Below are 27,314 nucleotides of genomic sequence, written 5' to 3'. Positions count from 1 at the left end.
GATCAGCAAATGCAAGAAGGCACCAGCTCAGGACTGAAGTTGCAGACAGCAGTGCTTCCTCATGAGTGCCCTGCAGACCCGAATCTGTTCTTGGTAAGGAGTGCAGGATTTAAGGAGAAAACACAGCCAGCTGCTGTGCTGCGTGAGAGCCGAGTCAGCCGACAGGATGGGGAATGCAGGTTAAGCTCTGTGGGTCAGAGAAATACCTTGTGCTCCTGGCTGTCATCAGCTCCAATCTCACTGTGGAACAGGGCCTCCACCAGCTCTGATCCATGCTGGGGCAAATTGTTATTGCTCCTCAGCTTGGGGACAACTTTTTTTTTTGGGAGGGGGGGAATGGACAACAAGGCCAAGAATGCTCAGAGCAGCTCTTGAGGATTTACTGTCAGCTCACCCATGTTCTTCTATTGCCAAAACACAACCCATCACAGCTGGCTGATTCTACCAAATTAAAAGGAGATTTAGATTGGATACAAGGCAAAAGTTTTGACCCTGAGCACAGTGAGGCACAGCACAGGGTGCCCAGAGAGCTGGTGGTGCCCCATCCCAGCAGACAGCCATGGTCAGGGGACAGGGCAGTGAGCACTGCTGGAGCTGTGGGTGTCCCTGTGCACTGCGGGCAGTGGGAGCAGACGGCCTTTGGGGTCCCTTCTGATCCATTCTATGACTGGTTATTTTTACTCCATTTGCTGAAGGCAGTCACTCTAGAAAATATACATGCAGTGAGTGTATGTTGTATTTTCTTTTTATAGTAACAGTGCTTGTAACCTTGTTAATTGCAGGATGCGCCTTCCTGCACTGGGATGTGTCAGGATGGTGTGCTGGGCTGCAGGCACTGGGACAGGGCAGGAGCCCAGCGCTGCTGCAGCCCATGCAGGAGGTCAGCAGCCTCTGGGCTGTTACACTGCTGTGGATGCTCAGCTTTGGCCACCTGCACCCTAAGCGGAACATGCCGAGAGTGCGGATGCTGAAAGGAAGGGCTTGGGCTGCATCTGACAAAGAAAAAGACCTGCACTCCCCAAGGTCCCCAGAGAGAACGTGCTCACAGTCACGTTCTGCGAGGCAATACTTTGAATAGGAACCGCTTTGCACAACCCCGTGTGAGCCAACAGCACGAGGGAGCTCAGCCCATCTCCAGCACCTGCACTGCAGCCTTGCCTGCCCTAAAGCCTTCCCCAGCCCGTCTGCTTTTGGCTGCTTTGCAGGACTCAGGCCTGATGCTGCCGCATCCAAAAGCGCTCTCTTACATCTACTTCTCATTCAACAATTCATGTTGAGCATTAAACTTGGATGTAAAGGATGCTGTGTACACCAGGGCAGACGTTGCTGAAACTCCCGTAGCCTCCTGTACAGCCTGAGTGCCTTTAGTCCGGTCCTGCGCTGCACTGCATGCAAAATGAATGCTTTGTTCTTCATTTCACAGTGCTGCAGCTTCACGTCACAGCACAGGGTCGACAAATCCTAAAGCAAACCAGGCACACAAACACAGAGGGCATGAACCTTCCCCACCGCCACAGCGTGCTTTGGGACTTCCTTCAGCCCAGCAGCTGCCGCCTGGGGAATGCAGTCAGGCAGAAAACAGAGCCCAGAATAGGCATGGTGTGTCACTAAAGCCACATCTGAGGGCAGAGCTGCAGTCAGGGGAAAAAGGTGTGACGCACCAACAAAGGCTGCTGCACAGATGGGTCAATGCATTCCTGTAGTGAGAGCTGGTTCTGCATGTTCTCTATTAACCAGATGGGTAACAATGCACACCATTTTACGTGGTGGTAGAAAAATGATAAAGCTATCAAGAAAACCACAGATGTGATTTAAGAGGTGAAAGCACATTGTGAGAAAGCCCTCATCCAGCCAATCCAACACCTAATCTGATGGGGCCATGAACGGTTACAGAGGCAGTTTGATTAATTAGTTTTAGAAAGCAAAAATCCGAGTAGGAAAATGCTTTGATTTAGCTGAGCAGTGCATTTCAAAATGCGAAGATCAATAGCTGGGCCCGGCCCACTGCGTTCTCATCAACAAAGTTCAGCTCGCTCCAGGAGAAGGGAGCAGAAACTGATCTGATGAGCAGGATGCCAGAGCAGAGCTGGTGGCTGACCCAGGGCAGATGTTTCAGTGCCAAATGGAGCAGCACCCGCAGGCCCTGCACAGCCCTGACACCGACAAACCGCCTCAGTCACCTCCACGTCCAGCTCTACTGCTGCAAGGCACACGGGAGCAGGTGAGAGATGCAGAGACAGCAGGGCAGGACAGCAGGCTGCCCACGCTGCACCTGACCTATTTCCTCCCACAGCAAACTGCTGCAGTTGGCATGCGTACCAAACCTCAGTAACGTAACAGCAGTGCTAAAGCACACCGACTTTCTTCATCTAGAATTCAGAGGCACAGCTCCAGTGTGTGCAGCTCAGACAAATCCAAACCAGAAGGGTGTGGGTTTCCAGAACGATTTATTTCTCTAAGTCATGTCCTCTGATAGCAGTAGTGCACACGCTGCGATAAACCAACACTGAGAAGAGTTAACAATTTCTTCATTTAATAAGCGATTTTCACTACATGGTATTGTACACTGTCATCTGTTCAAAAAAGTCTTAAAAAACGAGATACCGTGAGGTATCTGTATAAACTGCTGATCGATGCCTCGGGTTGGCTCTTCCAGCTGCTTCCCGGGCGCCTCCGTAGAACAAAGTCTTTAGGCCACAATGCTCCAAGCCATTCGGGCAGACGTGGAGCCGTTTCCGTAACTTCCAGCTGTCTGACACGGCTGCCACGGGCCTGATGCAACTGTAAGAAGTCCGTTTGATAGAGCATACAGAAACTGTACAAAATTGTGTTTAATTTTACTGTGAATAGAACAAACAGCACAGCATTTCTACTCGCTACTTCAAGTCCAGACTTCCTTTTCTCTCCACGAGGAAGGCATGAATGGAAAGCCCTGCCAGCTCAGTGCGGTGGGTCGTGTACATACAGATCTCTATGCAGACTTTGGCTTCAGGAAAGACACGAACACTTGAAATAATGGCTTCAGTTGTCACTTAAAGGACAGGGATGTGTGTTTTCATTAAATATACATCATACCAGTGATGCTGGGGAGGTTGAAGGTTATTTCTAATGTTGACAGCGATAAAACCAACGTGTACAGGACAAGACATAAAAAGAAAAGCAATCCCTTTAAAACAAATTTTAACGTAAAAAAAGTTCACAGTGGTTTGTATAAACAATGTAATCTCCAACAGTAACAAAGCCCTACTCTCACAGCACACTAGTGCCCTCTTTAGATCCTAAAGGAGAAAACAAGCATTTACACTACTCGTACAGATTGAGAAAGTCAGTTGTACAGTTACCCATCATGACAGGATAAATGCTGGAGTGTACAGCGGGAACACCAACAGAAGGAAAGTTTAAAACTCTTTTCCTAGAAGGGAGAAAAGTCCTTCATTTGCTGCTACAACCAGCAAATGCCATTCATCAAATCAAAAGGGAAACCACAAACACGTTCTATTTTGAGCAAGCTGAACAGTACACGTTACAGTTTAAAAATGAAGGTTATATATTATGATACAAGTCCCAGCCAGGCAGTACCACGTGGACTATTTCTTTGCTTGCTTTGTGATCATACTCCTGGGAGGTGTTACGGGTCTGCTAGCGTTGGGCTTCTTCTTCTCTGCGGGTTTCAAAATCTGAAAGAGACAGTTCAGCCTTTAAGGAAAGCTGTCAGCAGTCTCACACCCCAACAATCCATTCGCTAGCATTAGGTGTTTTACACTGATCATCCAGGCAGCTCTGAAGTAAATAGATTTTCTGCTCTGAGCTGTGGCAGGCCTTAGAGCAGCTGACCAGGAAGCCCATGCCAATGGAAGCAGGAAGACAGCTGATAGCTTTGCTCCAGTGATTTAATCCCAGGGTCAAGCGGTTCATCACACCAGTCAGGGCTCACTGCATTAAGGCCACAAGGGCAAACACAGCTCTGCCTACATTTGGTATCTGTGAGATCTATCGGAAGCAGTGCTACAGTTTTGTGATGGTACATATGAATGGAAAGAGGGAATCTGAAGTGTGACTGCAGTAACTAGGAGGTAACGTTGTCAGATACAATACCTGAAAAGAACACATTAGGGTTTCATCCACACTCATCATGGCACCTGCGTTATCAAATTCTCCACAGTAATTTGGGGCAGAAAAGAGAGTCACCAATTGTCTTTTTGCAAAAAACTCATATCCATCTTCCACAACCTTTGGAGAGAAACGCGGAGTTACACCAGGCAATTTCTTCCAGACAAAGTACAGCTCTAGCAGAGTCAGCAGCTGAAGAAACAGTTACAGCCAAGGAGCACAGGTCCTAGACTTTTACCCCCAAACTGGACAAACATCACAAGTTCCAGTTTAGCAACAAGGGCCATCAACAATAAAAGCCACCAGAGTTCTGCTACACTCAAAGCTATCTTGTTCAAATCTCAGACCCACACTATGAATGTATTAAGAATTAATTATAAAGGTTTTTAAACAGTGGACAAGTTCCTCCAAGATGCTGGAACCTCCACCCTTGCAGATATTTAATCAGATGGATGAGATGCTGTGTGTCTGGTCTGACACTGTTTTGCTCCACGCTGTTTTGTGTGTGGAGGTGACCACCCCAGGTCCCTTCCATTTCAATTATTCTACAGATTAACACACGAAATTAAAATACCTGATGAGCTCTACATATGAGATCCAAGTCATGTTTATGGAGAAACTTAGCAACCACTTCAGCTCCAAAAGTAAAGGACACTCCTCTGTCATTTTCACCCCATCCTAAGACATCCTTGTCAGGGTCAGACCACAGGAGATCACAAAGAAGACCTTGGTCAGGTACATCAGTGGGGCGCATAATTCGTCTGATCTGCTCCATCGACTGCAGGTCTGGTGACAAACCTGGGTGAGGTGAGACACACAGCTCGCTTTTTACTCCAACTTAGTGTGAAACACAGGAATCAGCTCAAGATGAAAAACGCTCACAGACTGATCCACCATCAACGTGCGCTGTGGTCCAACAGCAACGTGAACCAACATTTCAATCCAGCATTTTTTTTAAAGCTTTTCTGACAGAAGACACAAGATATTCTGAGAGCAAGATAAGCAGAGCCATTTCCACGTGTAAAGGATTACAACCATCCCACTTTAATAGCCTGTAAGTGTCTGTTAGAAGAGCTCTTAAGAGATATTAATACTAGAGGTCACGAGGCCTGTTTATTTTAAAGATCAGGCTGAATAACATGGAATGCAGGATCAGATCTCATACCATTCTTTTTTTTAACTGATATTCCTCTCAAGCAACTGCAGGTGATGATTACTTGCAGGTGATAATATACATGTTGCAGCTTAAATGCTTCGTGCAGCTTTTCCAAGTAATTAACAAGTATCACATAGCATAACGGGGCCAATCTGTAAACGAAGCACTAAAACACTGCTTTCAGAATGTTTGTACAACTTCTGGTCATGCAAGTAAAAAAACCACTAGAGACTCTTTATTCCAAAGGAGACAGCACTAGAGGTGTCCCAGCTGAAAATAAAGAACTACCAGCTCAGCAGTTCACAGCACTCCCACTAAGCAGGCTCTCAACACAAAGCGAGGCAGAGACAAATCCCTGAAGTTCCAAAACCTCAATAATGAGCTCCAAAACAACAAAAAAACCCCCACAAAATGTCTTCCAGCAACAGAGGAGCACACATCATGAATATGAAATTGCCAATATTTCAGTAGTACAGGGTGTTACATTTTTATAAAATATCAACTGAAGAACTCACCTCCATGACAGCAGAATATCTTCTCATCCACAATTGCTGCAATTGGTAAACAGTTAAAACAATCTGTGAAGGTTTTCCACAGCTTAATATTGTATCTTCTCTTACCTAGAAAGGATGGGCAGGGGAAGAAGAGTCAATATACTTCTCTAACACAACTACAAATAACCTAGTATGGCTGCCTGTAACTACAACTTGCAAAAAGTGAACAATAAAGTTTACACACAAGTATTTATCTTCTCTGGAACCCACTGACATACTGCTAAGAAAGCTGCAAGGCCTCTGTGTGGCAGAGACACAGTTTTGAAATGGCTCAGGGCTCTACACCCCTGTACACTCAAGAGAATGTTGTACTGCTGGCAGCCAGACTCCTGCTTCCACTTTGCTTTGGAAAAAAACCCCTTGGAGAATCTGATCAATTAAAAAAAGAAAATGCCATGGGCTGCTTTTTCTTAGGGATAGATAGCACTCCCTCAAAAGCAGTTTTCCCTTCAAATTCTTTACTGCAAAGTCTCTCTGGGCAAAGAAATAGGACTGAAAAAGATGAAGCTGCTGCTGTTTGACCTTCCAAGAGACTCTCGCAGCAGATACGAACCCTGAACATCTCTGCACCATGTGCCTACACCTGTGATTCATCTCTAGGAGTCAGCTCAAACACCACACAACTCCGCTTCCTTGTTGGAAAAGGAGAACGAGACACAGAGAGAACATCTTGTGAGCTCTGAGCCAAGCACGTCCCCAGCAGGAGCAGTGAGAATGCCTCAGTACCCAACCACCATAACAGCTTCACCTCCTCCACATGGGATTAGGTCACATCCTTTTGAAACATGAACGTATGCATCTGTTAAGTTACAGGACTGACTGGGAACGAGGCTGCAAGCACTGCCACACAACAGTACAGAGCAGCCCCCTGCCCCAGTGCTACACCTCGTAAGGCAGATGGAACTGAAACTGTAAAGCAAAGTAAAATTCCCTAATCTCTGACCAGACAGCCTTAAGAACTTTACAAATGCATACTGGTGGGAACAGCTGCTTAACTTCAGTGGCCAATAAACAAAATTACCTCTTTGCATGGGGCCATGGATCTAGGCAGAGCTAACTGCAAGTTCAGAAAGCCATTTATTACTGGAAGTCTAGAAGACAGCAAGCACCTCCTACCCTGCCTTCCCAAACCAAAGATCCCCACGTCTGTCCATATTACTTACATTCGTCATAAAATCCATAAATTCTATTAATGCTGGCACATTCATGGTTCCCTCTGAGGAGGAAAAAGTTCTCTGGATATTTAATTTTGTAGGCCAATAGAAGACAAATTGTTTCTAAAGACTGCTTTCCTCTGTCAACATAGTCACCAAGGAACAGGTAGTTGCTTTCTGGTGGAAAGCCTCCATATTCAAAGAGCCGAAGCAAGTCATAGTATTGTCCATGGATGTCACCTGTAAGAAGCAGTCAGAAATGGCACGTAACTGACTTTGTGATATCTCACCTTTTTTTTTTTTTAATAGAGAAGCAGCACGAACAGGAAAAACCTGCAGACAGATACTGCCTGCAGCATTCCTGAAGATGACATCGTTTGTCTTTCTGCAACCGCGCTCCAGAAGCTGGTATCTGCGTAAGGCACTGACTAAGAACGCACCATGACTCCATGCATCTACTCAGAAATACTCACACACTCATAACACAACTCCAAGATCCCAGGAAATCAACTCTGTGCACTCAAGCAGAAGGGTGGCATCCAGTTAATCCTTTTAGTTGACTACTGGCTGCAAGACTAGGAACCTCTACTTCATCCTTGATACAGCCACACTTCAGTAGTGACACTGATGGAAAAACTGCTTGGGGAATTTCCTTTCCTCCATGCTGTGTCTGGTGTTCTCCTGCAACACCCAGTAACTCAAATTCTAGCAGGGAAGTTGGATTGGAAGAAATTGATATTTCTGCCTTTGGTTTAAATCATGGTTTTGTTTCTGGCAAGCAGAACAATAAATCTGTTTTTAAGACTACCACATATTATAAATACTGAACAAGCTACTTCAGAAGCAGATCCGCAGTGTTGGAGCAGGATAAAATACTGCTTCCTGGAACCTCTGCTGGCGTGCATTTATTGAGGATTTATTCTGACATCCCTCATCCTTCTAGCATACCTAGACGTACACGTGTGAAAAATGAGCAATATCACCACGTGGAAATAGGGTGAAGCCAAACCAGAGGTGATACAGAAACTTCAGTTTCCAGAAAGATTTTTAAATTGTGTCAAACCACAGTTCAGCTCTGAACAGCAGCTACCATCAACTACTGTGCCTCCTTTTTTCTCCTTGTGAAAAGTGATGACTGACCTGAGCAGTAACTGATGGAAAAATTTCTTTCCAAAACTTCTTCTGAAACCCTTTCCCAAGAGACTCGATCAAACAGGACCAGTTACTTTCTGATTTGGGATTTTTTGGTCCCCTCTACAAATTGCACTTACCTCCTTCCCATTCCTCCACTTGAAGCACTCAGGACAGGCTTACTTTCCCTTTTGCTACAATCATTCATCAGTTTCGTAAGCGAAAGCATCATCTGGCATTCATCCTCTGCTTAAAAGAGGATATCCATCTAAATGCCCCCCACTCCCAACCACGCATCAAGTCACAGCACTTACCACATATTTTCAGCGGAGCTTCAAGTTCTAGCAGAATAGGCTGACTGAGAAAAATTTCTCTGGATTTCAAGCACAGTCCTCTGATTTCATTCTCTTGAAGTTGGACATTTTTACCTGGTTTTGATCCTCTCACTGTTGGAAGGAACCAGAAGTCAGTTACCCAAGCCAAGAGTATTCCCAGCGTTATTTCAAGGGTGCCAAAACACCACTAACATTGAACGAGAACACAACTGTTCTTTTACAATTGAATACTTCAACAAGATTTTACAATATTCTGTATTTATGCTTAGCTGCTAAACTCAGCTGTTTGCTGTCTTATTCAAACTGCTCTGAACTCTTAAAATAAGTTTAAAGTAGGCCATTATAAATGCATATGGGAATGTCAGACATGTGAACACGCCTGTCAGCCCATCACCAGCACCAGCCGGAGGTTAAGCTAACTACTGACAGATTAAAGCAGTCAGACCACAGATAAAGCTGAAAAGTAAACAGTTTGAGCCCCAGAATTCATAAAAACAAAAAATCCATTTCCTTAGATGAAGAAAATATCCAAGCCACCCAAGGTTTATGAAACATAGTTTCATTCTGCTCATCAGTCAGGTTTCGGTTAAACTAACCCGAAGGTAGCATGCTACCTGCATTTCATCCTCAGAAAATGCCTCCACAAAACAAGACCTGTCAAAATCGAATGACCTGGCACACCCTTAACGACTGTTTTACAATCTAAATGGACCAGTCAGACAAATATAACTGTGTTCCTAAGAACTGCCTCAAAGGTACAGAGCACGCTGCAGAAATTAGTAGTACTGAACCGTCATCAATATCGCAAGACAACATTTTACCTTTTTACTACTCCTATTTCACCCTCCTGTGAACTTATTTCACCAGTCCCTCAGGAAAAGCTGAATGCACTGAACATCTGGCAACTGGAAGGAGAGGTGGGAACCCTTCAAACAGAATTTGTGCTCCGTATGATTGGGACTGTGAACACATTTATTTTAGAAGCTTCCTGTAAATCCCATCCTCAGGCCTTCCCACTTCTTGGTTGTGCCAAGGAGGAGGAGGAACAACAAGAGAACAAGTGCAGAGCTGAAGAAAGGGCCTAGGACCAGAATAATTTCTTAAACACATTAAAATCAAAGCCACCAAACTGATGAATTCTACAACAAAGCTGAGAGGGAGCTATTAGCATCATTACTGCTTTGAAAGTCTCTACTACAGAGAAATTGACTGTCTCAACCTACAAAGGATTTAATCAAGAGGGAAACAGCTCATGTATTTCAGAAAAGGAGATTCTAGTTCTTCAGCCATTTAAGTTGAGCCATTTCATTACTCACTTGGAGCCCAGACAAACTCACCTATACTAAAGCAAGCACTGTATTTTCTGTGTTTGAGTCTCTGTTAGCTCTCTCCTTACCAGTCCCTTTGAATACAGTGAAAGGCAACCTGGTATGAGATTCATCTCCCAGCTCAGGCTGTTTCTTCAATCCTTCACTCTTTCCACCTCCTCCAGTACAACACCACCTCACAGTGTTTGGCTCCCTTTATCACCTGCCAATGCTCAGCCACATGACAAGGACACCAGCTCGGCATGAACAAGTTCCTGTAGCTACCAGAAGAGTTCTTCCTCCATTTATCCGATCCACCCCTCAGTCGCAGACATCATTTTCTGCTGCCCAGAAATACAAAGGAAATGTCTTTTAGCCATAATTTTTCAGCTGTACTGAAATTGCATGCAAGAGCATTTGTCACGGTTAGATTGAGTGAATGGAGAAAGTGGCCCACACTGTTACTGTCACTGCACATCTTTTGGCTTATGAAACAAGAGAGAATTCCAGAGTAAGGAGAAGGCTTAGGGGGAGAGGGTGGAATGCTCTGGGAAGAGTAGGAGCAAGAACTACTTTCCAGAAGGATTATGTTCTCTTATTAGCATTTAAGTTCCCAACTTTAGTTCAGGTTTCTGATCACAGGCAGAAGACACTGTTCAGTTAGCATGCCTTCTTCAGATGAAGAATAAAGAGGTGACCGTGTTACATCCATTCATAAGACAACCTCTGCTGGCACGTGGTGTTTCCACCAAAACAGCCCTACCCTGCACACCAACTCCTGTCAGAGACCCTAGTGGTGCTCACACTGTCTGCACTACAAATCACTGACAACTTTACTGACTGTAAAGCACACAACCTTTTCTCAAACAAGCTTCAGTCCAAATTACAACGTGCAGTGATGGCAACATTCAGTTAAGTGCAGGCCAAAAGTCACTGCTTTAATAACGCTCTCTTTCAAGCAATACATGCTCTTCTATTACCCACTGCCTATGTGTTACTGCTCACCACTGGCATTTACTCACATGGCGATGTGGAATTACCACTAAACTTCAAGTATTCCATTAAAATATTACAAGTAATGAAGCATACAAATGAGAGTTAAATCTTTGTCACAGCACTTTATCACGCATGAGGCTTCCCATCCGTGCAGTCATTTTTTCATCCATACAGTAATTTTCCTAATGCTCCCAAGCAATGAACAAGGTACTAAAAATGCCAAATATCCAGAAGCAATAATGAACAGAAATGTACAGAAAAAAAGTGATCTGCTGGTTAAACTGCAAATGCTAATTTCTCCATTCTTCTTCTATAGTAGAATTCATCTTTGATTTTAGAGATGAAATACATGCAGGCAAAAATTCAGATTTTCCATGATTTGCTCCTGCTAGAAATTGCTAAAAAATACATAAAACCAAAACCTGTATCTCACACACATAAAGTATTTAAAAAAAGCACACAATGTAAGCAACACTCTGAGTCACTACAGCTCATGAATAAAGCAAATACATTCATTTTTGTTGAAGATTAAATGGAAATCTGAAAACGGGCTGTTTCAGATTCAAGTTTCCAAGGTCTCTGACCTATTTCCATTGGACCAGCATGATCCCCAGGCAGTTTCAGTCATCTGGTTGCAGGAATCCTCGGTGTGACCAGGAGATGCTTTGTTGCAGTTTATACAAACTCAGTAACACAGATGTCAAAAGGACAGAAGAAAACCAGGAAGATTTGATTCAGTTCTGTTCTGTGCTGCCTGCCAATGACAGACATTCCCCCAAAGTAGGATCAGCACAGGAGAAATGAGCTTGTTCAATTACTTCTACCAGTGGCCTATATAGCAAAAAGCTGTGCAAAATATTTTTGGCTTCAACAATCGAAGACGCACGTTGGTTTGAGAAATCTGCATCTTCAGTGCAAGGGTTTTCTCAATCACGATGAAAGAGCTGGCAAGAAAATGCAGGATATTCACTCTGTCTGAATTCTTAAGAGGCTTCTGCAACTGAATCCTAAACGATTTAGCCCCAGTAAGAAGGGCAAAAATAGTATCCTATGAAAAATGCGGTATTCCAAGTTTCTCTTCTCTGATTTGGAACCAAACCAGGCAGCTTGTAGAGATCAGACAGTACATTACTAATTGACAGCTTGGTCAAAGTCAAAAGAGCAGCTGACAGTGCTGTACTCACACATTTGTTCTTTCAATGCATAAAAAATAACCTCTCTGAAATGACAGTCTGGAACTGAGAGCGAAACAAGCTAAAGATTAATCAGTCAAGGGAAAAAGCCAGGCCACTTCAAGTAATATTTTATTTGCACCTTGTCTCAACACACTGCTGCACTACTTCCAGACAGAAATACATTTCCTTCCTCCTTTAGGCAGCAACATTCTTGCTTTTAAAATTCATTTTGAGAGCTTGAGTTTCAATGTCCAGCCTGGGCGGTTTTCTAACAAGCAAAATCATCTGCAATGTATGAGTGTAGGAGCTTAGGAAAAACACGGCTCCCTTGGCTGGAAAAAACCACAGGAAAGATCACTCCCTGAGACCTGGATGCTCTCTTCTGCAGATTACTCTTCCAAGTCACAGTGACTGAACTAGAAAATACTCCAGCTTCTACAGCCATGTACAGCAATGCCAATGCAGGAAAGCTTTCAAGGAGAGCAATACATCTGTTGTCCAAACAAAAGTTTAAGCCCTATGAAGGTACTGGCATTCTAGAGCTGTTCATTCTTCCAACATGTTAAGCAGATGCCCAGCCATAGCTTTGCAGCAGTGACACCTACGTGCTCTTATCCCTTTGGTGTTTGCTATTCCAGACCTTATTTCTAAGGGTTACACAGGCTCCTCACAGCCTGCTCAAAACACCATGTGATAGATACCAACTACTAAACTCATTTTTGTGCTGTTCAAGACTGGGAGAGAGCTGCTGGAAAGCAACAACAGATCACAGATCCCAACTTTAAAATGAGGACATGAGCGCAGTACGACGGCTGCCCAGCAGAGGGGGAAAGGAAGGATAGGAAGAAAAGCAGGAGCAAGGACATCCCTGCCACTTTGGTGCACGGGGCCAGCACAAATCTTAGCTGCAGCTGCCAGGACCTGACATCCAGGACAAGTTTTAGATGTGTCTGAAGGACAGACGGGTCAGGAACTACGGTATCTTCAGCATACAGCAATCAGACAGCCACGTGTGTGCAGTGCAGCAGACTGTGCGCAACATTCCATCACCAATTTCCCAATGGTCACAGTGGAGCCATACAATTCTTTGGTGAAGGTAACGGTATTACAAAATCAATGTTACCTGTTAATAGAAAAGGGACAGATCCTTAAGAAAGGATATTAAAAAAACTAACAGATTTCAGTGTTTAGATCCATGAACAGATCTGTGCATTTCTCTGTCCTTCAGTAATACTTTACCAGAAGCCATCAACTGAAGTGCTGGAATTGAGTTCTTGTATGCAATGTTTTAAAGAAAACAGTCTATCAGCAACTCAGTTCATTTTTAGCTTATTAAACAAGTCTTTTAGTTTTGCCATATTTTTCATTAAGATGCTTGAAATCTTGGAGACATTTCCAAAAATACCACAGGTTGTTTTTATCTTGTTTTTGGCAGATCCTGATGACAGCTTCACGTTTTATTTTGCACCACAGACACAAAGGGAATAAATAACTTGGAGGTGGTTGATTTTTAAAAGCTTTAGGTTTACTTCAGGCAGTAACAACTTTGATCAGATCACTGCAAAATTGAAACTGAAAAGCAACTCCACAGTGCCCAAGCCTCTAAGGAAAAGTTCTAGACTACTTTTTTTTGTAGGCAACAGTTCACAGCAGCATTATCAAACACAAGATCTTCCATGACCGCAAGGTTTCCATTTTGTAACATACTGTCAAACTAGAGAGCTACAAAGCAACAGGCGCTCAGGCTCAAACCTCAGATGACAAACTCCTGGTTCACTGACTAGGAGATAAAATGTAGCATGTAACCAACTTATCTGAATCCACAGCGGTGACAGGAACCTAACCCGTCTTTCAGATACAGGGCTCCTATCTCTGTCATCAAAAATTGCTGCAACAGAGCACAAAGCAATTAACATTTAGCTACTACTGAAAAGCACAGTCTGAGGTCAACGAGTGCTGCCTGTTTATTAGAAACTACCACGGCATCCCAACCTACCAAGCGAAACCTGTCCCAGTTTCTGATTAACATCTGTGAGAATCAGACAGACATAAGCTGAACAGAAAGCAATCCTTCAGACCCAATCGATGCTGGGTCTGAGCAGAAAGGCACAAAACCAGAAAACTGCACTTGTAAGAAATGGTTTTGCTATTGTCAGAAGAAGTTTATCCGTTCTCTTTGGCTTATCTATTTTTGATAATGGGATGATCATCTTCCACCATTTAAAGCAAATTAAAGAGAGCATCTCCTCAACAGCTATACAACAGGCTTTACTGGGAATAGCAATCCGTGGGTGTATTAACAGGGAAGTTAGAGGATTCAGAATATTTTTGCTGATTTTAGTTCACTAACCAGGATTTCAGCTATCAAAAAGGCTGCCATTCTGGCCCTGCATGACTGTATCCAAAGCAGCCTCCATTCATTACCTGCTTTCCCTTAATAGCAGCTGCAGAGGCTAGAGCACAAAAAACGATTTTCAGCAACTTCCTTCAGCATGAGTTCCTCTTATGCTGAAATTCTGTTATTTCACCCTGCTATTTATTATTACCATGCTAAAACTAGGGCATGTCAAGCTCCTTAACTAGATTTGTTGCCATGAGCACCATTTTCAACCTGGACCCTACCCACTCTGGGTGAAGGATGAGGACAGGAGCCTTGTTATCAAACGTAACGTAACACAGAAAGGAAGCCATGCTCACTCAGGGATCTCAGAATTTCTTTTCACTCATCCTTTGCCCAGAGCCAAGCAGGAACTCCACCACTTCCTAGGAGCCTCTCCATTGCTATGCAGATGACGCTGATTTTTCATGTTACTTGCAGCTTCAGTTTAGCAGGCACATAAAGCTGTAAGCGCAGAGCCATGAAGTCACTGCCTAAAGTATTCCTGGAAGGAGAGTAATTTGCTCCTAAGATTGTCCCTGTTATTCCTCAGTCATAAAAATACGAGCCTTTATCTGCTATCAAGCACACTTAGGAAACTTTTCAATAGTCACTGCAGGATACTGTCATTTAGCACGCTTTAAAAGCCTTATTCTTGAGAAAACCGTTGTCAGGAAAGTTACTAAAAGCACCAGAAGTAGACAACATGCTCTCATGAAAATGTTCCTAGCAGAACACAGCCCTCATCAGTGCTTTCACTGACCTGCTCACTGAGACTGAGCACAGTGTTACTGAAAAATGTTTTTTTGAGACATCTCAAAGCCAGATGCCTCTGTGCTACAAACATTTGGAGCAAGAAAGACTCACCAAATATTTACTTCAGAATAAGAAGCTATAAATATACCCAGATTTTTTAAAGACTAACTTAATAATTAGCAAACTAGCCCATGTAGCAGAGACAGTATCAGCTACTTGGAGAAGAAAGAATAATGTCATTTGATCTGCATATTTACCTCAAATATCATGAAGTCAGTCATGACAGAAAGCAAGCAAAAACCCAATGATGAATACATTATTGATGCCCTACATTAGGAACAAAAGCAAGAATTATGATTCACCAATTAAGGACTTTGCTTTACCTAGGCCATCAGATGCAGCACAGCTCTCGGTCTTCTGACAGCACAGTGCTAAGGTGCCTTACAGGACACAGGTACAACTGCCTGCTCACAATGATTTGAGTATTTCATCAGCTATCTCCAGAATACACTTTTTTTCCCTGACCTTTAAAAAGGAAGAAGGGATAATGCCATATTAGCTGCTCATATCCTTTGCATTTTACTAGTACAATTATCTAATAGTTATAAAAATATACAAGTATACATTTTAAGAACAGCAACACTGAAATACTTGATTATGACTGCAACAACCTGAGTGCAGCCTTGTCTGAAAGGCTATCAATTGAAACACATACATCAGACTTGATGGGACTAACACCACCCAGCTGTGTGCCAGCGCTACACTGAAAAGAACGCCAGGTAAGGCAGAAATGCCTCTTACATTTCCTCATTTATTCCAAATTAAATAGGATGAGAAACACTGCACATACTCCAGACTTGACTTTCCCCCCTCATTTAACACCATGCAGATCCGCCCTGTACAAGTTCAGTCCCACCACCAACCTAACTGCACCTCTGCAATTCCAGGGAAAGAGTCAAATTTTGAACAACCAAAGAGAACGATGCTCACAGCAATTCACACAATTTATCCCCAATCCACAGTTTGGCACCTGCTAAAATGTACTATCATTTTGTCCTTTCTAGAAGTGAAAAAAAGTAATGACTGTCACAAAGGTCAACCATCACTGCCTGAGAAAAATGTTTACAACAGGCATTTAATAAGCAATAAAAATGCACATCAGCACCGGTGACTCTGGTAATCATTTTAAATACTGAAAAGCCATTACGGCTTCACAGAACCCAAAATCCCAACTGAAATGTCAATAAAGCCAAAACATTTCAGTTCTGGCAGCTGATGCAACCTCCAGTAATGGTATCTTTAGGTACACGTCCACCTCTTGAATGATCCTGGCAGTCAGTAAGCCTTCTGTAGCCTGATTTGCCAGCTTCCATCTCCAAACGTGTAACACAGGTATGAGCTGGGTAAGAACTATCAGCACAGCACATCTTGCTACTTTTTAAACTTTAAACATGAAGAATTGTTCAAAATCAACTGCATTTCCTCCTAGGCTATCCTATTCCCTGTTTTTAATGACCTGCACTGGGAAAATTACATTAATTACACCAGAGCAGACGAGGTAAGAATTGTAACTATTACTTACAGTAAAACTGAGCTCTTATTAATGTCAGCAGAGGTAAGGCACACAGGACCTGACACCACAAACTGTGCTACTAGAGTTTCAGGAAAATCCTGCTCTAAATTCACGAAGGGAAGCCTTTAAATAATTTAAGCCGGGGTAGTTTAAATTGGTAACAGGCACAGCCCACAACGGATCAGAGAAAAAGCCCTATTTACTTTTACTTATTCTAGCTCAGTAATCCCATAATACACCTATGGGATTTTCAGTCCCGAGTCATTTCCCCACCAGCACCGCCGTTCTTTCTGCGCTGCCAGGAGGAAAAACCACGGCACGGCTGAAAGACATTTCCTCTGTTTGCTTCAGCAGCACCACAGATGGCAGTGCAGGATGGAAACACGTTAAACCCACGAAGCTCCTCAAGCGCCCGCCCTGAGACACAAGGCACGAGGCCGGACCGGGGCCGCTCACCCGAAAGGCTCGCTCCCATTCCGGAGGGCACGCAGCACTCCGTGAGCGGAGGACAAAGCGCAGCTCCCTCCCCCCCAATGCCGGCCCCGACACGCGGCCCGTCCCGGATCCCTTTCTTCCCCCGCCGCCCCTCGCCGCCCCTCACCCTCCAGCAGCCGTTGGATGATGCTGTCGATGTTCAGCTTGTCTATATCCGCCATCGCCTCTCAGCGGCCGGGCGGACCCCTCTCCGCCGCTTCCCTCCCTCCGCTGGCTGCTCGGCTGGCCCGGCTCCTCTCCTCTTGTCGGCCCGTCGTGCTTTCCCCGTGCCCTCTACTCCTGCCCTCTCTCTTTCTTCCCTCTCGCTTTCCCCCCGCCCCCCCCTTCGCCGCCGCTCTCAGCTCAGCCCCAGCGCGGAACAAAATGGCCGCCGTCTCCTCAGCGAGCTTGGGGGCGGATGGATACCACGAGCGCGAGGCCGTACGCGGGCCCTTTTATAGGCGGGCGGGAAGCGCGCGGGGCGGCGAGGTGCGCACTGCGACTGTGCTCAGAATCCTTCCGCCGGCGGGCGGAGAAATAGTGCCATGAGGGGTGTGTGTGTTCCGTCCACAGAACATCGCCTCCTGGCCTCAAAACGGGGCGAACGCCACCAAGATCCCACTTGCTGCCGGCAGCTCGCGCAGCGTGACCGCTGGAGCCCGGTCCTGTGGTCCTGGCACCTTCACCCGGTGGTACTGGGTCTGCACGCCCCGTCGTGTCTCCCTCCTGCATGAGGCAAGGTTTGCGTTGTGTTTCAAGGCAAATTCACCCCGCAGGCCGTTCAAGTTGCATCTCTCAATGTTGTTTAAGTGCTTCATTAACTCCTGCCATAGGATCCCCGTCCCTCCTCCCCACAGCAGCTGCACGCACCCCACGCCGAGGCAGCTCCTCACGCTGGTGGTTACATAACAGCCATCGTGGCTCACTGCCGTAGGAGCAGAGTTCACACTGCGAGGGCAATGGCACGAAGGACGGGCAAGGAAAGAGACGGGGCCGTGCCCAAGTGCTGCCCCAACCTGCAAAACCTTTTCTGACAAACCTTCCCCTCCTTGCTTTCAATGCCAAAGTTGCCTTCATCCTCCAGCTGCTGGTACCCCTGCATGGATCTGTGCGCTTTGGTGGGAGCCGAGAGCCTTCAGATCCATTCATGCTTTGGGAAACAGGGCAGAAGGGAAGGACTCAGTGCCATCCAGGAGACGTGCATAGGAACTGAGGGGAAACACCAGCCTTGCAAAAGCAAGGGCCCGGCCCTTTGGGTGAGTCTGGACTCAGAGTGCACCTGGTACAAGGAACCCGATCAGTCACAGCCCCAGGCATCGCCAGCTCACATCAAACAAGGCACAGCCGAGGGACAGGAGGGAAGTGACAGCTGCAGGCGAAGCTGCCATGGCCCAGTGCTCCATAACCAGGGCACCTCTGTGCCGTCCTGCTCAGAGGATGCTGTGCTTTTTGAATTTGTGTCCTTGCAATGCCAATACAAAAAATAAGGGCCCTTATTTAACAGCAGTAAACTCGGTGCTGAGGCAGAGACGTTTAAATGCCAATGCAGCTTTGTATTAAGCTGTTTTCTCCGTGCTGGATAGAACCAGCCTCGCCCCACAGCAGTTCTCTGATTAGAAAAGGGACGCAGCCAAGGTGTTAAAAATATCCTGGAACTACTTTATGTTCCAGTGTTGCTGACAACAATGATTTATTTCCAGAGGGGGAACAATCAGGAAAATGCCTTTGTCCTTAAATTCTGCACAGTCTCGAAGCATTCCCTAATTCTGAAGCTTACAGTCTTTATATCCCCACTCTCTGTGTGTTTGTCTGCAATTTGTGTTCCAGTTTGCTAAATACACGATGATGTGCAATTTATCTTGCTCGCAGCTCTGAGATCTTTGTGTCCTTTCCTCCCTCCTCCCCAAAAATTCCACAAATAAATCACAGCTTGGGTGGCATTCCCTGGGAACCTCAGTGTAAAATATATTGCCCTTCTGATTTGTCCTCACTACCTCTTGGTTTATTGTACAGTTGCTCATAATCTGACCACGTATAAAAATGTAGCTATTATATATGTAATGCCCACCTCCATTCAGTAGCAAAATAAAGAACATTTCATTTATCTGTACATACATGTACGTAATACCAAAAGCACACATATACTACATGTATAATGCATGTACATACCCTGTATATACACAATACACATGTATATATATGCAGCTAATGATGAAAAGCTCCTTATTTTATTTCAGTATGTAGGTGGATCCTAAGAAATGCGAGTCGCCCACGCTTCCCCTTGCTTTGGATTACATATTTCCTAGGTCTGTGCAACTCAGTGTGTCTGTGTACATTTCAGACAAAGACCTACACGGACTCTTCAACACTAGGAAAACAAAGATGGTGTGATGTGAAGGTCAAATATTGTTTTTCCTAGCTAGATGCTTGGTGTTTTCCTAACTCCTGCTGCGTGTTTCCAAACATCAGCCTGCTACAGTCCAGATCAACTTCTGATGTGTGCTTTTCCTCTGGTGTCTAAACTATTCTGCTGACCCCCACATTTCAGGCGTTGCAGAGTTTGTGGGTTGCAACAGCCGTTTGTTAGACAGAAGAGCAGGTGGACAAAGTCACAAGGCTGATCTGGAGACGTAGGGGTAGACATCCTGTTTGGAGGGAGGTGATGACGCAGAGTCAGGTGTTTTCTTAGTGTCATGTTTTATTTACAAAATGTGCAGTGTGAGGATCAGCAAAACATACACACTGCAGGTAGGCAGCTCCCTGGAGCTCGGGGCTTTCTGCACAGCCCAGGCTTTGCTCAGCAGGGACTCTGCCACATGTAGAAACCCGAAGAAGCCTCGTCCCTGGACAAGAGCAGTCAGATGCCTTCAGAGGGCTCTCTGCACTCCCCATCACCACTGCACCCTGTGCGTGGGAGCCTTGGTCCCCACTGAGCTGTGCGCTTCCATCTCAGCAGCTGCCTTCTGTCTGAAACCTCCCACCAAAGGAAACTGCTGGCAATGATGACAAGTCCATTGCAAGTTTGTTAAAATCACATTTTTGAATGTGATGGATTCAAATCCAACCATTGGATTGGATTTGAAAAAAATGTTAAAGGATTCTGCTTGGAGAACCATGAGAGGAATGTAATTTGCTATTCCTCCCCTCCTACCTTTTTTTTTTTTTGGTCAAAGTTGACATGCTTCACGGGTTTCTGCTGAAAGGTATTGTTGCATGGAAAAATCTGCAGTTGGTAAGTTTTGGAAGGTTCACACTGCCAAAAATAGTGCCAATACAAACATCCTAAGTCACTTTGTTCTGATGTTGCAGTGACCACAGTAAGACTTTCCCTGCTGTAGCTATTTGTATTATGAAAACACAGCAGCTTCCACCCTATCAGTGAATTTCATGTATGAATCCAACCTTTAAAGCCAAATCAGGAACCAGAGCCATTTGGAGACGCTGCTGATCGGCGCATCCCTCCCCTGTTGAGCATCAGCGTGGTGGAGATGTGCTTCTTTACTTAGAAAAAGGTAAGAAATGGAGCTAAAGTAGACTTTGTCCTACTTTTAGAGGAGAGCAGGCGCAGCAGATCAGTGACACGGCTTTGGCAAGGAGCAGCCCCGTTTCTCCTCTTTGGTCAGGAGTCTCCATGCTCTGCCAAAGCCTGAGTTTCATAACCGGATTGAAATCTTTCAGCAAGGCTCAGCTGAGCCATTCTTGGAGGGGAAAGGGAAAAATGTACATAGTACTCAGCAGTGGTTTTTTCAGCCCTTTTTCAGATGTTTCATGGTGGGGTGAACACCAGGTGCAAAGGGAAAGGTGGTGGAACTGTGTATCAGAGGGGCTAAGAGGGACAATTTGTGTAGCTTCAGCTATGTGAGGCTTAAAGAAAGTGCTGCAAGAAGCTGGGCTGGGACCTGGCTTTCTTCACTTCTTCTGGTTTTACCCCCACAGAACTCTGCTTCATGGATGAGCTGCTTCTCTAATTAAAACCGACAAGAAAGGAGGGCCAGGAGAGCTGCCAGGGGAGCAGGAAAGTGAAAATGAGATGAAATCTGCTGATCTGCTCCTGGTCAAACAGCGACTGTGCCTCTGCAGACCCTGGTGGGTGATGCATCACTGAGCATGTGATGCAGGAGCAAGGGAGAGATGTCCTATGCTCCATGAGTACCCTGGATCCCATGGGGATTTTGAAATGTGGATGCAATATATGGGCTATCTGAGGTGCAGGTGCTTGCAGGCATGTGCACCGAAGTGTCCCCATGCTTGAGACAAATGTCAAGCATCCAGAAGGCAATGACTTCTCTGCTCCACTTTTTGTTCCCCTTGTTGACCTGAAAATCCTGAGCAACCCCACTGCCTGCTGTCCAGCACCTGGATTTTCTGCTTACCATACATCATCTGAAAAGTGGTCTGCTGTAGAGGTGGCTGCCACATGTGCTTATTTGTTTCTGTTCTCACCTCCTCCTTCCTGCTCGCTGTGTGCAAGGCTGGCAGATTTTCAGGAGCTGGGCTGCTGTTACGTAAAGTTGTGCTAAAATCTGTACAAAAGGATTTGGAAGAAAGTGTGGCTGCAGCCAGCTTTCATCCCTGGATGCCCTTCGGGTCTGTCCACACGGCTTGGACTTCCCAGGGCATCCACTGCTGCCAGCATGCCTTGGGAGCAGGTGGAAGGAGGAACACATTCTCGGCTGTGACATTCAATGGGACAACTGCTAGGGTGCCTGCACAGCAACTCCCAGGTTCCTGAAAGTGTGGCTGGAGCTCAAGCCTGGGTAATTAATGGTGATTATCCATCTGAGAGAGTAGGCAATGACTGAGTTCATTCATTTGAAATCCTCAGCCTGAGCTGTGCTGAGCCATGGTCTCATTGCACCCTTGTAGCAGGTGGCCCTGAGTGGCCCTGGATGACATGAGGGACACCAGGGACCTCCACAGCATAGGCACCCTGAGCTGGGCAGAGCCCAGGCACACTTTGGTGAGGGGCTGTGGGCTCAGCACAGCAGGAAGGAGAAACCCTTGCAGCTCACAGGACAGCAGGATGGTAAATGCTTCAGTACTGATGTAGGCCAAGGAGCAACGAGACCCAAATCAGAAAAATTAATCTGCAGAGTAAGAGGAGCCTTGGAAATTTGCCACTGTTGTTCTAGTCTCTGCTCTTCAGGAGCTCAGTTTTCCCCTTCTTTCCCTCGTGTTTTATACACTGTGTGGTTTTTTGTTTTAAAAGCAGATGCCTTGTTTGCAATGAGAGCACACTGCATGTTTGTAGAGTGGGGAAAGCTCAGCTCTGTGCCTATGAGCAGTGTAGAGCTGCAATGGGGTGAGGCTGAAGGGCTTGCCTCACAACAAGGGGCTGAGGGCACAGGCAGTCTGTTTCTTCCTTTGGAAAACAAGAGAAAATAACACAGGAAAGTGGTCACCCTGCAGCCAGGACAGCTCTGGTTGATCAAGGATGTGTTTAGGGTTCAAATATATCATTAAATCTTGTTGTCAAATTCATATTCTTCCAGGGGATGATCTCCAGAGCTTTGGGTTTAGTAGAGTTCTGTGGGGGGTAGAGTAGGGGTCTGTAGAGTTCAGTGTGCTTTTTTGGGATGTTATTGAACCTCTTCTCCTATGAATCTCTCCATGGGGTCCATGGGATGCTCCCCAAGTGTATCTTCCCAACTTGAACCATGAGTACTCGGAGAAGGTGCAGAACCTCCAGAGGTGGGGAAACCCTGTGGGATCAGCTGAGCCCCATGCACCCACAGCCTACACCATCCCCTCCCCAACGCAACATGGGCATGTGGCGATGGGTTGATGGTTGGATTTGATGATCTCAAAGATCTTTTCCAACCTTAAAGATTCTATGATTCTATGTCCTTGACTGTTTTGCTCCTGGTAGCATGTAGGTCGAAAGAGAGCCTCAGGGACCTGGCAGCTGACATTCATCTTTGGGTTGGAATCCACGCGTCAGGCTTTCTGGAGTCAATAGAAATGCTGGTGAGAATGACCGCCTTTTGTGCAGCTTCAATTGAACATCTTTCTCAGTGTGGGATAGATGCCAGAACTTCCCCCTCCTCCCCCCTCCCTCCAGAAAGAAACAGTACAGTTTTATTTAGATATATATAGAAAAAGTCCCACCTGGCTCTTTGGAAAGGCTTCAGCTGGAACGTAGCAGCTCCCTATTCTTTTGTTAAGAGGTAAGCTGTGTTTTTCAGCTGTGATTTGGCACATGGGTGACACACTCAGCAAGGTCGGGGCCTGTGGCTGAGAACCCAGTGCTGTCCCTGTGGGGCTCAGTTCATCAAGGCAATCTCCTCTGCTGTCTTTCTTTCTGTGACGATTTACATCCTGTAAATATGGGATGCTCTGATAGCTCTACTGCCACATAGGGCAGTGAGGACCTTCCCAGCTAGAAGGTCTTCACTCTGGGACTCAAAGCCCTGCTTTCAGCCTTTCAGCCCATGCAGTGGAACTGAGCTAAGTGCAAGGCAAAGGGACGCTTTTGAACCCACAACTCTGTTCCCACATTCCCCGTATGGTTTTGCCTACTTGTGTTGGTCCATGGAGGAAGAGACGCTCCTGCATCTCTTCTCCCCTTGTTTGTTTGCTCTCATTAATGTGGCCCATTTCACATGTGTTCTCTGCTTTTAATGGTAGAACCATTCAGGATGTGGGGCGTCCCTTGGGTGTAGCAGGAACACGAGGCTGCAGCCAGCTCCTTTCAAGCACAGACTTTAAATGCTGTGCCATTAAGCATGTGATTAATGAATGCTCTTCTGTTTCACTTGTTTGACGATGACATTTGGCAATGTGACTGAAATGTAACCTCCCAGGCTGGAGGTACTCATGCACCCAAATGGGCTGGAGGTGTATTTTTAGTAAAGGAGCATTCTCAGCTCCAGATCTGGAGTTTTTGGGCATTTCCTCTTCCCCCTCTGGCACTGCAGACTGTAGCAAAGCTTGAGTAAGCTCCAATTTATCTGAGATATGAAATAATGCATTGCAAAAGCGTATGGCTGGGTGTAAGACCCTGGAATTTCCCTCCAGCAGGTCTGTGTTTAACTCCCTGACAGCAGAGAAAGGGGATGTGTGCAGGGACGAGTGTGTGTGACAATGGGGGACATTCTCAAGGCACAAGACTGGAGTGGAAGATCCAGAGGGGACCAGACAGGCTGTCAGCAGCACTGAGTATCAGGGACTGTGCAGCCTTAGGGTTGGATTTCTCCTGCCTGGAGCACAAAGCCCCAGTTCTGATGTGGAAATCTGTGCCATGCTATGCCTTTCCCTGGTGCCCCAGCCCTTCTGCATTTGCCCATGTGAATCCACCAGGACGCAGAACCCTAGGCTGGTATTTGCAGGGTGATGCTCTCCTGTCCAGAAGGTCATCCCCACACACAGCTTTGGGGACACTGCTTTTTCCATAGGGATAGGCAGGATGCTTTGTAGAGGTGGAGATGCTATCAACCTCCTCCTGGGGATTTCAGAACCCATTGGGCAATTTTTGCAATACAAAGAGGAATTTCCACCAGCAAGGATGCATCCAGATTCTTCTTTCCTTTCCTATGCAGGAGCGAAAGTTTGGCAATGGAAATGGAGTTGGAGACTCACTAATTGCTGGAGAGATGGCACACCATGTGGCTTCGCCACTGCCAATGAGTGCTGGGTGAAATATTTTTCCAGCACAGAGAAAGGAGAGAGATGGCTCTGTGCAGAGCTGGGGAGCACAGGAGGGTTTGTAGAAGCAGTGCAAGTGGAGCTGGTAAATTATAAAATGCCACACTTGAGGGCTGTTACATAACATCTCTTTACAGAACCCAGCAGCTAAATATAAAACCAAGTTACATTTTGGGCTGGTACGAAATGATGCTACCGAATGTGTTGTGTGGGAAGCACTGCTCAGCACGGTGAGGAAAGGAGAAGGATTCTGGGGCCCAGGGCTCACTCTCAGCCTCTGTCACCTGTTTTCTCCTGTTTCATGTTTATGCCCCATGTCTCAGTGTCCCTGTCTGTAAACCAGGTAAAATAAAACCCCCATTTCCTTGCAGCTGCGTTGTCAAGACTAATTCATGTTCACAGAGTGACCTAAGAAACGATAGAAACCTGCACAGACTATCATTATCCCAGTCTAAGCTTGGCATCGAGTATCAGCAGGCCTGATCCCCTCCCACCCTAAAGGAAAACAGTATGTGTCAGTGTCACCAAGAGGAAATTTCCAGCCACTGTTCATAACAAAAAAAAAACCGGAGAGCAAAGCTTTGTCAGGCTGAGCTGTTTCGTTTTCCTTGAGGAATGTCACCTCCCCATTAGCTCTGAGCAGAGCTATCCGCTCCCACACAGTCAGCTCAGTGCTGGAGTGCAGGCGGTTGGAAGGCTCCTCCTGTCCCAGTGGTGATGGTGACACTGGGCTGTGCCTCTCCACGCTGCCACTGTGCTGGAAGGATGCTCCCTCCTGTGTCTGGTACCCATGAAACACCAGGAATCATGCGGACTCATCTTCCTCTCTCTGAGCAGAAGGCGGAATAAATTTTGGTCCCTCTTGGTTCTACACCAGAACTGGTACAACACCCCAAGCCCAGCACAAGGAAGAGCAGCTCCTGACCCAGCACCAAGAGATCAGCACCAGCTTGAGTCCGGAGCATGGCAATAAAATGCTGACATGGGCCACACTGGGGCTTTTTGGGAAGTGGAAATCCAGATGAAGAAGCAAGTTGAATATTAGGAAGAAGTTCTCCTCCAGAAGGGTGTTAATGCAGTGGCACAGACTGCCCAGGGAGATGGTAAGGTCACCATCCCTGGGGGTGTTCAAGAACAGTGGAGATGTGGCACTGAGGGTCATGGTTGGTGATGGGATGGAGGTGGATTGGGGTTGGACTTGCTGATCTTAACAGTCTTTTCCAGCCTTCATCATTCTATGATTCTATTATTCTATGAATGACAGGTTGGGGTTCTTATGTTTGATGGGAGATGGGAGTGGACAAGATGTGCCACGAAGCAGTTGCATAGCAAACATGCTGTCTTCCAATGCAGCTCCTAGCCATGCAGCTTACTTTGAACTCATCCCATCGAGTGTGCTAACTCAGAGCTCAACACCCTGCAGGAGTCACTGTAACTCTACTTTGATTAGTGTCACCTCTACATTTCCTTGGGAGTCACTCCAGATTTGAACTGTGAAAAAAATATACAGCCTGAACTCCTGGGATTTCTTTTTAAAGCTTTCGTTTAATTAAACTCTTGAGTAGCAACTGTCTGTTACCAAAATGGTGTCCCTTTTAATGCCTTGGATGTATGGCATAGGGCATGGAGCAGTGGAGGGGAGACAGCCAATGGCTTCAAGCTTGTAAAAGATCATTGCTAAGTGAGTGGCAATAAACAGCAAAACCAGCCAGCTTGTACAAATGGCAAAGGGACCAGCGTGTTCAGAACAATCTGTTCCTGCTCCAGGGAAGGGCCGAGGAGCCAGAGGCAGGCTGGGAAAGTGGCTATTCTCAGCACGCAGCACTCTGAGACTCTGCTCAGAAAAATGGAAGGGCCAGGAGTGAATAATTACTGGGAGACGTGTCCTAAATCTGCATAGTGCACTTACTGCCTTGTCTCCATTTAAAAGAGATTTCATATTGCCAAGTCAGAAGTAGAGCCAGTGCACATACACAGTTTCCTTCCTCATGCTGAAGTTGCCATCGGGTTTGCCCAGGGTCCCCACACTTCTGCCGTAAAGCCACGATCTGGGACACAGAAAGAGCTCCCAGAGATCTGATTCTGTCCATAAAAGCACTGTGTGAGCAGGAGCAGGGTGCAGATCCTCCAGGCAGAATCCCTCTGTCCTGCACTCCTCGGTGCCCCCAGAGCCATTTCCTCCCACACCCGTGCCATACTCAACAATGGCCTTCATTTAAAAATAAAGTGGCCTTCATTTAATTTGGGAAGAAAAAGTGAAATAAGATAAACCGTGTGCAGATGGTACAGAACAATCATACAGCAGTTTAATTAATTGCCTTTAAATGTTATTTCAAACTAGTTTCCCTGGGTGACGTTACGTAGACAAATTCTGAGTTGCCCAGAGCCACTTCCTGAGTGCGTTCAGCTAATGAGGTGTTCTTATCACAAACACTGCATGGGACAGCAATCAGCAATGATTAATTGGAAATAGATCTTCCAAAGCAGAGTTTCAGGGCTATTGCACTGGGCGTTCCATCCCTGAGCCAGCCTGCATCCTGCTTTGGTTTTGGGTTGTAAAATGGCCGCATCC

General features: G+C 45.9%; 1 protein-coding gene across 1 annotated transcript; it reads right to left on the bottom strand.

Annotated features, from left to right (window-relative positions):
* Positions 1-2,428: 2,428 nt before the first annotated feature.
* On the bottom strand, positions 2,429-17,525 carry PPP1CC (protein phosphatase 1 catalytic subunit gamma). Its single transcript, XM_048964145.1, has 7 exons — positions 17,226-17,525; positions 8,420-8,551; positions 6,984-7,214; positions 5,782-5,886; positions 4,685-4,908; positions 4,096-4,230; positions 2,429-3,677 (listed from the first exon to the last, which is right to left on the bottom strand). Exons 1-7 carry the CDS (start codon positions 17,278-17,280, stop codon positions 3,588-3,590), a joined length of 972 nt encoding a protein of 323 aa, XP_048820102.1. The 5' UTR covers positions 17,281-17,525; the 3' UTR covers positions 2,429-3,587.
* Positions 17,526-27,314: the final 9,789 nt, after the last annotated feature.

This window comes from Lagopus muta, chromosome 17 (genome assembly GCF_023343835.1).
Source record: "Lagopus muta isolate bLagMut1 chromosome 17, bLagMut1 primary, whole genome shotgun sequence".
Lineage (NCBI taxonomy): Eukaryota > Metazoa > Chordata > Aves > Galliformes > Phasianidae > Lagopus > Lagopus muta.
This window is presented reverse-complemented; position numbering and strand designations above follow the sequence as displayed.

Bases quoted from the DNA above. Each gene is read 5' to 3' on its own strand.
- PPP1CC (XM_048964145.1), bottom strand. From the start codon at position 17,280: ATGGCGGATATAGACAAGCTGAACATCGACAGCATCATCCAACGGCTG. The intron at 8,552-17,225 runs GTGAGGGGCGGC...TCCTTCCAACAG, and splicing joins CATCCAACGGCTGCTGGAGG to TGAGAGGATCAAAACCAGGT. The intron at 4,909-5,781 runs GTGAGTTCTTCA...CACCTCACCCAG, and splicing joins GATATTCTGCTGTCATGGAG to GTTTGTCACCAGACCTGCAG.